This window comes from Podarcis pityusensis (assembly GCF_964106645.2).
Source record: "Podarcis pityusensis genome assembly, chromosome: 4".
Taxonomy (NCBI): Eukaryota; Metazoa; Chordata; class Lepidosauria; order Squamata; family Lacertidae; genus Podarcis; species Podarcis pityusensis.
In genome coordinates, this window is record NC_138027.1 from 3,151,345 (window position 1) to 3,162,247 (window position 10,903).

Here is a 10,903-nt window from a genome sequence, read left to right on the forward strand (position 1 = left end):
AAAGCTGTCTGATGGAAGGGCAGGAACCTTTTTCTCCACTGCCAGAGGAAGAAGAAACAGAGGAAATCCCAGGATGAAGAAACCTGGATTCCTTGGCTGTGGAAGAGAGGGGGAAAGCAGACATCGAGAGAGGCAAGCGGAACCTGCAGCATGATTCCAGCATTTTTCTTCCACCTGCATCTCTCTGTCAGCCTCTCTCCTCCCTTCCACAGTTGGAGTTTCTTCCTCCTCCATCGACCTCCATTTCCTCACTCATTTTGTAGCCTAGGGCACCAGGGTTCCTTCTCCCTCTGTCTGCGTCTGCCTCCCTCCTGCCTTATTCTCTTCTTCTCCTCCACTACAACCGTCACCTGGAAGGCTGGCTCTGGCTGCCCCAGCCAAGCTCTCATAAAGGAATTTGTGCAGGTAGAATCATAGAATCATAGAATCATAGAATCATAGAATCATAGAGTTGGAATAGACCACAAGGGCCATCGAGTCCAACCCCCTGCCAAGCAGGAAACACCATCAGAGCACTCCTGACATATGGTTGTCAAGCCTCTGCTTAAAGACCTCCGAAGAAGGAGACTCCACCACACTCCTTGGCAGCAAATTCCACTGTCGAACAGCTCTTACTGTCAGGAAGTTCTTCCTAATGTTTAGGTGGAATCTTCTTTCTTGTAGTTTGGATCCATTGCTCCGTGTCCACTTCTCTGGAGCAGCAGAAAACAACCTTTCTCCCTCCTCTATATGACATCCTTTTATATATTTGAACATGGCTATCATATCACCCCTTAACCTCCTCTTCTCCAGGCTAAACATGCCCAGCTCCCTTAGCCGTTCCTCATAAGGCATCGTTTCCAGGCCTTTGACCATTTTGGTAAAAGGTACATGTGATGTGAGTGCACTTCAAATCAATGTCTCCGTTTTATCTTGAGGTACCTCTTAAGTTATGAGTGCAATGCCTGCTCCTGTGATGCCACAGAATACTGAGCCAGTGAATACGAAGGCAAGGAGCAGTAAGAAGAGTAGGGAGGCTGGAGGAAGGGTGAGTTAGCAGAGGAGAGCCATGAAGCAGAAGCAGAAGGGAGACCTCAGGGTGGAGGCAAAGAGGAAGGAGAAAGTGGAGAGGGAATATTGCAAGCCTCAGAGAGAAGGAAAGCGGGGAGAGCCAGTGTCAGAAATGTCAGACCGTGGACGAACAGCCTCTCCACAGGGTCCATCTGCCTCCATGAATCTAAGCAAAATATTATAAAGTATTTTTCAACAATAAAACTTAATAACACTAGATGTTCTAAGAAGGGAAGAAGAGACATTGGAGGTTTTTAAGCCGATGTTGGGTGGTCATCATCATGGATGCTTTCGTTGAGATTCCTGTACTGCAGGGGCTTTAGATGACCCTCGGGGTCCCTTCCAACTCTACAATTCTATGATTCTGTGGCATGGAGCCTGCCCTGGTCACCAGTAAAGGACCATCTCGCTCATCAATTCATTTGGCCTTTGTTGACCTCTAGATACTACAGATCTTTAAAAGAATGGTTAATTCAACCACTGAAAGAGGTCTGCAACGAAATAATGGAGGGGAAGAGGGCACCAGAGTCGTGGAAAGAAGCATATATTACACTTGTACCAAAAACAGAGACTGAAAAGACACAACTTAAGAACTACCGCCCTATATCATTACTTAATGTGGATTACAAAATTTTTGCAGATATTTTGGCGAAGAGATTTAAAAAAGTGTTGATGGAAGAGATTCATAAAGACCAAGCGGGCTTTCTCCCAGGAAGACATTTGTCTGACAATTTGAGGAATATAATTGATATTTTGGAAAAACTAGAAGTGAATATAAACACTAAAGCAGTTTTGATATTTGTAGACGCGGAGAAAGCCTTTGACAATATTTCTTGGAATTTTATGAAGAAGAATCTACAGGGTATGGGGGTAGGCCAAGGTTTTGAGAATGGTATAAGTGCAATTTATTCAGAACAAAAGGCTAAACTAATTGTAAATAATGTTGTGACGGAAGAACTTAAAATTGAAAAAGGGACACGACAAGGTTGCCCAATTTCCCCACTTCTTTTTATTTCGGTCCTGAAGGTTCTGCTGAATATGATTAGAAGGGACCAGATGGTTAAAGGTATACAGGTCGGAACCAAACACTATAAATTGAGAGCATTTGCAGATGACTTAGTATTGACGTTACAGGAGCCAGAATCTAGTACTAAAAGGGTTTTAGAATTGATTCAAGAATTTGGTCAAGTGGCAGGATTTAAATTGAACAAGTTAAAAACCAAGGTTCTAGAGAAAAATTTAACACCGTTTGAAAGAGAGAGGTTTCAGAATGAGACAGGTTTAACAGTGGTTAAGAAAGTTAAATACCTGGGGATTAACATGACAGCAAAAAATGGGAATTTATTTAAAGATAACTATGAAAAATGTTGGTCAGAAGTGAAAAAAGATTTAGAAATTTGGTCAAATTTGAAGCTTTCACTGCTAGGCCGTATTGCTGCGATAAAAATGAATGTATTGCCTAGAATGTTGTTTTTGTTTCAAACTTTGCAGATCGTGGACAAAATGGATTGTTTCAAGAGGTGGCAGAAAGATATTTCTAAATTTGTCTGGCAGGGCAAGAAACCCAGAATAAAATTTAAAATACTAACGGATGCAAAGGAAAGAGGTGGATTTGCCCTGCCAGACCTCAAACTATGAATCAGCAGCTTTTTGCTGGTTGAAAGAATGGCTACTTCTTGAAAACACTGACATTTTGGACCTAGAAGGTTTTAATAATGTATTTGGATGGCATGCATATTTATGGTATGATAAGGTCAAAGCACATAAAGCATTTAAAAACCACATTGTCAGGAAAGCGCTGTTTAATGTTTGGATAAGATATAAGGATTTGCTAGAAAATAAAACCCCAAGGTGGCTGTCACCAATGGAAGCGAAAGCCTTGAAAAAGGTCAATATGGAGGTCAAATGGCCGAAATATTGGGAAATTTTGGAACAAGACGGAGATAGACTGAAATTGCAGAGTTTTGGGACTTCCGGGTTGGCGCCATCGCCGAATGGCGGACTCCCTCCGAGCTCCGGAGGGAGTCTGCTCGGCAGGGGCTGGGTCCTACCGCACCGGCGATGCGGGGACCCTTAAAAACCACGGCCACGAGGGCCGTGGACATGGAGACTCGGCTGGCACCGTCAGCGCCCTCCCGACTCGTGAAGGAGACTTTTTAAAGGCTACGGATCGGGTGCCGGGGAGAAGCGTGGTGCTTTGAGTCCTCTGCTATCCCTGCCGAGCGCAGCCGCATGCCATCCGGTGGAGAGCGCTGACTTCTTCTATTGAAAATTCGGACTTTTTAACAACAACCTGTGAGTAATTTGGAAACTGGGTTTAAAAGGAGAAAAAAAAGAATTTCTTTTCGAATTGGACACGAGCGGGGGGGGGATCCAAAAAGGAAGTCAGTCCCCCCCCCTATTGTAAACCTTCCAAGACAAGGATGGGGAAACCAAGGTCCAAAAAGATTTGTATTGCTGTTAAAAACTAAGAATTCCACGATGGGGAACCATAAGAACTGTGCTGGAGGATGAATTGAGGGAGAAGAAACGTAACCCCCCCCCCCTGGGAACCGGGGTGATTGAAGAGAGAGCCTGGTGAAAAGAGTCGGAGATTTTGACAGCTGTCAAAGTAGCTGTCAAAGTCGGAAAGCAGAGAGGATTTTATTATGAGAACTTTGCTGGCTAAATTTGTTACAATTTGCTACAACTTGTTAAAACTTGGATACAAAATGGCGAAAACATGGATAACAATTGGACTTTTGGACTAGAGAAAACAAAGTTACAACAATCCCCCTAGAGGAGCTCCGGGACATTACAAAGATGGTCGTAAGTGGAAAAATACCATTGGAATTTTACAGGACTGGTTATCTTCTGGGAAAGCTGCAAAACGGAAATAATATTTTGTCTACAGGGTGTTCAGCTAAAGGAGACAATAGAATTTTCTATTGAAGAAAGGAAGGGACTGAACGCAAGTTTTTGTTCCTGAATAACAATAATCCCTGCAGACTTACTAAGCTTCTGAATTAGAACGTTTCAGCAGCGGAACAAGAGGAAACTGGACTACAATTTGGAAAGAACAATGGGGGGAGCTTTATTAAAGATCTGAAGTTAAGTGTTTTAAAAATAATAAAAAAAAAAAAGAAAAAAAAAAGCCAGCAAGGAGTTGGGGGAAATAGGCGATTTATGGATTGTAAGAATTCCAGGCGGATAACATGGTTTGGTGGCCAGGGGGAAATTAAACCGGGGACAGGGGGGGAGAACTAAAATCCAAAGGCTTGTCAATTTCTTTTTTTTTGAACTGGCTTTGTTTCATCTATTATATCTTTTATTTCTTATTTTTGATATTTCTATTATGTGGGGTGTCATTATTATTAAAAAAAGGGAAATTGTGGAATAAAAATGGGGTGGGCCCTGGGAAAGAAATTTTTTGTTTTCTTTTTATTAAGGGTATTGATGAGGAATGTAGAATTTTTAAATTCGAATAATGATCTAAACAAATTAAGTTTCTTTTTTAATCAGAACCGAGAGCTTGTGGAGTCAACAACATGAAAAAGGAATATGATAGGGGTGGGGGAAGGGGGGAGTCCCAGAAAGTGGATATATGAAAATAAGGTTCTGAATGTATTTTAATTCTTTCTTTCTGTATTTTTGAAAATCTTAATAAATATTATTTAAAAAAAATAAAAAAAAAAAATGAAATTGCAGAGTTTTGAAAAACTAAAAAACAAAGTGCGAGACTGGCTTCATTATTATCAGATAATGGAGGTATTTAAATTGGACAGGAAAATTGGCTTCCAGGTGGAAAGATCCAAATTAGAAACAGAATTGTTAGAACCCAAGACTAAGAATTTGTCAAGAATGTATAACTTGCTGCTGAAATGGAATACTCAGGATGAAACGGTAAAATCGGCTATGATTAAATGGGCACAGGACGTTGGACATAACATTATGTTTGCTGACTGGGAACAGTTATGGACCACAGGTATGAAATTTACGGCATGTAATGCCTTAAGAGAGAATATTATGAAAATGATATACAGGTGGTACATAACCCCAGTCAAGCTTGCGAAAATTTATCACTTGCCCGATAACAAATGTTGGAAATGTAAAGAAACCGAAGGTACATTTTTTCACCTTTGGTGGACGTGCCCAAAGATTAAGGCTTTCTGGGAAATGATATATAATGAATTAAAAAAGGTATTTAAGTATACCTTCCCTAAGAAACCAGAGGCCTTTCTCCTGGGCATAGCCGGCCAAATGGTGTTAAAAAAGGATAGAACTTTCTTTATGTATGCAACAACAGCAGCAAGAATACTCATTGCAAAGTATTGGAAGATACAAGAACTTCCCACACTGGAGGAATGGCAGATGAAACTTATGGACTATATGGAATTGGCGGAAATGACTGGTAGAATCCGTGACCAGGGAGAAGAGTCGATGGAGGAAGACTGGAAAAAATTCAAAGACTATCTTCAGAAACATTGCAAAATTAAAGAATGTTAAAGTGATGTTGGACTGAAAATAAGTGGTTTCCAGCTGCACAGGTTAAAGTTAATGATAGATTAAGATTAAAGATCAAGATTAAAGATGTTTAAAGAAATGGAAATTTGATATTAAAAGGGAAAATTTTAACGTTATATGATATTAAGATCAAGGATTAGGTTTAAAAAAAAAAAGTTGAAGTTATATATTTTAACATTTTATTAAATTAAAGATTGGGATTAAAAAAGTGGAAAAGAAACTGCTGGACAAATAATGTGGACTGGAATACAAAAGAGGGGGGTATGAGGAAGTCCAGAAAATAGGTAATTTAAAAATGGAAATGGAAAAGAGAGTTTGTTTTTAATTGTTATGTTTTTTGTCTTTTATTGTTGAGTTTTGTACTGTTTTTTCTGTGTGTTGTTTTTTCTGTTGTTTAAAACTTTAATAAAAATTATTTTAAAAAAAATAATTAAAAAAAATCAATTCATTTGGCCTTTGACTTATGGTGAAACTTTCCATTGTTATTATTTTGCCCCTTCAGGATTTTTGTGTGTATTTTGTGAGCAAACACTAAATGACGGCGTCATTCTAATGAAACTCTAAGCATGACTATGCCCAGAGTTACCATATTTTTTGCTCCATAGGGCACACCGGACCATAGGGTGCACCTAGTTTTTAGGGGGGGGATAAAGAAAAAAAATTATCCCCCCCCCCAGCCCCAAAGAGCAAAGAAGCCAAGACAGCCAGCGGGATCCATCCACTTTAGCCACGTGCAACCTCTCCAGCCGGGATGGATCCCGCTGGCTGTCTTGGCTTTGTTTTTAGCCGCAGGGCTGGGGCCAGGGAAGCCCGAGCTTCCCCTGACCCCAGCCCCCAGAACAGGTCCGGGAGCTACCTGAAGCCCGGGGAGTTGGCGCTGCGCTCCCCGGGCTTCAGGCTGCAGGCTGCTATCCGCAAGCCTTCGGAGCCCGGCAGGAACTCCTGCCTCGCTCCGAAGGCTTGCGGATAGCTGCCTGAAGCCCAGGGAGCGAGAGGGGTCAGTGCGCACCGACCCCTCTCGCTCTCCAGGCTTCAGCGAAAGCCTGCATTCGCTCCATAGGATGCACACACATTTCCCCTTCATTTTTGGAGGAGGAAAAGTGCGTCCTATAGAGTGAAAAATATGGTATTTTGGATTAATGAGCTGCACTGCAGCAAAGCAGCATGGCCTGTGATTACAGCACATTGAGAGAGGTGGTGTGTCAGCCGCCAGATCCCAACTCTGCTCTCTCCTCTCAGGGAATCATTAGCTCTGATACCTGCATTCCAAAGGATTGGACCAGGTGACACTTTGGGCCCCTCTCCCAACTTCACAACTTTGCGATTCCTCTTGAAAACAAGGGGTCCAAAGTGGTGTTCTTCTGAGCCTTGCTGGCAGAAGTTTCCCCACAATCATTCCTCAAAGATGTCCTCTTGGTGGTGGCTGAAGTTGACTATCTGAGCAGAAGTCACTTCTCGTCGCCACTGGCACAGGGCCCTCTGCGGCCGATTCCTTTGAGATGCTTCATGACTGTGACTTCTCAGCAAATCCTCCATTGAGCTCCGTCTGCCCCTTTACCAGCATAAAAATAATAATAACAAGAAAACTGCTTCTAATAGTGATTTACATTAAAAGCAGCTGCCCCCCAAAATGGGCTGCCATTGCCAGCACCTTTAACAAACGACAGCTCCCAGCACTCTTTTTATCAGTGTGTGTATGTTTAAAATGTTTTGTGTGACGGACTGCTAGATTCTCCATTGACAGAACAACACATTCCACCTCACTCAGGTAGGGCTTGTCTGGGTTGCTCCCAGGCAGAGGTTTCTAGGCAGAAGCCAAGTGAGCTTCATAGAACCCCTTGCACCTTACCCACCCAGAATCACCAAGGGATGTCTCACCTGTGCTCCATCTCCCACGGATGAAGCACCTGAGGGACTCTGAGGTCCCTGGCCATTATCTCGACCTAGCCATTCAAAAGTCTATAAAATGAAGGCACTGAATCCGCCCACTTCGCAATTGCTCCTGTGCACATTTGAGCTGTGAATCCAAGCTACTTCTAGACCCAGGACTCCTCACCAGCAGAAAAGATGTTAAAAGCTGATCTACCGTGGCAGGTCTGTGTCGGTGAACCGTTTCTGATTAATTACTCATAGGGTGGGTTGCAAAAAGTCTGGTATCTGCTCTGCAACTGAAGAGGGAATACAAGGGTGTTGCTAGCAAAATAATGGAAAGGTCCATCTGTACCTTCTCTGCCAGAGGAGGGGAGAATTGTTTGCACATTGGGGCTGGGCTGGGTGGAGGGGCTTCAAAGCACAAATATGTGGACAAGAGGATAACTAATATGGGGACCAGTAGCAGCTGTGCAAACATTCTCACTTTAATAATAATAATAATAATAATAATAATAATAATAATAATAATTTATTATTTATACCCCACCCATCTGGCTGGGTTTCCCCAGCCACACTGGGTGGATTCCAGCAAAATATTAAAATACAATAATTCATCAAATATTTAAAGCTTCCCTAAACAGGGCTGCCTTCAGATGTCTTCTAAAAGTCAGATAGTTATTTTTCTCTTTGACATCTGATGGGAGGGCGTTCCACAGGGTGGGTGCCACTACTGAAAAGCCCCTCTGCCTGGTTCCCTGTAACCTCACTTCTCACAGGGAGGGAACCGCCAGAAGGCCCTTAGAGATGGACCTCAGTGTCTGGGCTGAACGATGGGGGTGGAGATGCTCCTTCAGGTCTACTGGGCTGCAGCCGTTTAGGGCTTTACAGGTCAGCACCAACACTTTGAATTGTGCTCGAAAACGTACTGGGAGCCAATGAAGGTCTTTCAGGACCAGTGTTATGTGGTCTTGGTGGCCACTCCTATGGGATCCTAGGGACAGTGAAGAGGGAAAATCTATTGCCTTCATGCCTTGTTTCTGGGCTTCACGGGAGATACTGGCTTCCCAGCCTAGGAAGCAAAAGAAAATCTGGAGAACAGCTGGGGGGAGGGGTGGGAAACTAAGGTGGTCTGTGATTGATCAGAGACTGACAGTTCATGGAGCAAAGCTGTCATAGAATCATGGAACTGTAGAGTTGGAAGGGATCCCAAGGGTCAGCTAGTACAACTTCCTGCCATGCAGGAATCTCAGCTAAAGCTTCCATGACAGATGGCCACCCATCCACTGCCTAACAGCTCTTACTGTCAGAAAGTTATTTCTGCTTTTTAGTCGGAATCTCCTTTCCTGTAATGTGAAGCCACGGGTTCAAGTCCTACTGTCCTTGAGCCATTGGCTTGAGTTCTAGTTTCAAATGTGTGTGATTCCTGCATTTCAGTGGTTGGAATAGATGGTGCTTGGGGTCCCTTCAAACTCTACAATTCTATGATTCTATGAAACTACAGTTTTCAATGGAACATTTCCCACTTTGGAGCAGTACGGTACTATGTGGATAGAGGTGAGTTTATGGGGCAGGTTGGTGGTGATAATAGTGGTCATAGAGAAGGACTATGTGCAGAGGAGGGTGACCCAGATATTCTTGGGTCTGGAAACCAAGCCTTATGCGGAATGGTTGAAGGAGTCAGCTATGTTCAGCCTGGAAGAGAGGAGACTTGAGGATAATCATCTCCCACTATCTGAAAGGCTGTCACATGGACGATGGAGCAAGCTGGTTTTCTCCTGCTCCAGAGAGTAGGGCCTGAACCAGCGGATTCAGATGACAAGGAATGAGATTCTGACGAAGGATTAGGAAGAACTTTCTGATGGCAAGAGCCATTCTACCCAACAGGCTTTGTCACGGGACTGAACAACAGTGTGCGACGGCGTCACCTCTTATCAATCACCTTCCTTTTACTCCCCCTTACATTGAGGGGAGTTGCTAGTTTATAGCCATTTTTGTAAACCCGAGTTGTAGCCCATTGGGAAGGGGAATGGCCACAGCATCATGCTGCAACACTTCCTTTGCCTGGGGAAGGTCCAAGGTTCAGTCTCCAGTGGCAGATATAGGTAAGGCTGGGGAAAACCCCTGTAGCCAATACTGAACCAGATGGTTCCATAGTCTGTCAATCAGCATACTGAGGCAACTTCCTGTATTCATATGGACAAATGCAAGAAGGATGAGTCTGTTTGTTGGTCATCATGGATGAAAGAAACCGATTGAGGTAATATGTCTCTGAATTCCAGATGGAAGCATCAAACAGCGGAAGGAGGGTGGGGGATGCAGAGTGCTTGACTAGTTGGACCCTTGCCTGATCTATCAAAGCAGTGGCTAGTGTTCTTATCTTCTCCCCTTTTTGCCAACAGAATTTGTGTCTCTGATGTCATAAGGAACTCCCCAGTTGTAGCATTGCAGAGTTATAGCTCAGAAAGAGCTTATGGTCCCATCTGGTATGCCTTGCCTGTGAAAGGAAAGACTATTTGATGCAGATATCGACATGGACACGACTCCCAACCACACCTTCTCTGACCCCTCAGTGTTCTTCCTGTCTGGTATTCCTGGACTGGAAAGCTCCCACGGTTGGATCTCCATACTTTTCTGCTCTGTCTTCACCAGCTCCTTGCTGGGCAACAGCACCCTGCTGTGCGTGATCAAGACTGATGAGAGCCTCCACAAACCCATGTTCTTCTTCCTCTCCATGCTGGCCTCCATTGACCTGACCTTGTCCCTCACTACCATGCCCAAAACACTGAGCATCTTCTGGTTCAGGGCCAGGGAAATAAGTCTGACCGCCTGCCTTGTTCAGATGTTTCTCCTCCACACCTTTTCCATCATGGAGTCTGCTGTGCTCTTGGCCATGGCCTTTGATCGCTACGTGGCCATCTGCCACCCTCTGAGGTACACCACCATCCTCACCAATTCCTTGGTAGCCAAAATTGGGCTGGTGGCTTTGGTGCGGGCTGCGGTCCTGGTGCTCCCATTGCCCTTCCTGCTTAGTAGAATGCCCTATTGCCGCTCCCACGTTATCGCCCACTGCTACTGTGAGCACATGGCGGTGGTGAGATTGGCATGTGCCCACACTCGGTTCAATAACATCTACGGGATCATAGTTGCTCTCTTTGTTGTAGTACTTGATTTGACCTTTATTGGCCTTTCTTACACCAAGATCCTACAAACTGTCCTCAGTCTGGCTTCAAAGGAAGAGCAGCTCAAAGCCTTCAGCACTTGCATCTCTCACCTGTGTGCCATATTGGTTTTCTACACTCCTGTGGTCCTCTCCTCAGTCATCCATAGATTTGGTCACCATGTTGCTCCCTACATACACATCCTGCTGGCCAACTTCTACCTCCTCTTCCCACCCATGATGAACCCCATCATCTATGGGGTGAAGACCAAACAGATACGGGACAGAGCTCTCCTCCTCTTCCACCGGAAAAGCTTCTGA

The 10,903-nt window shown here is 44.0% G+C and overlaps 1 protein-coding gene across 1 annotated transcript; it reads left to right on the forward strand.

Annotated features, from left to right (window-relative positions):
- Positions 1 to 9,955: 9,955 nt before the first annotated feature.
- Positions 9,956 to 10,903, forward strand: LOC308475297 (olfactory receptor 52K1-like; the record flags this gene model as incomplete). The annotated part of the gene is made up of 1 exon (XM_081002366.1): positions 9,956 to 10,903. The coding sequence occupies one exon, from the start codon at positions 9,956 to 9,958 to the stop codon at positions 10,901 to 10,903; it is 948 nt and encodes a 315-aa protein (XP_080858492.1).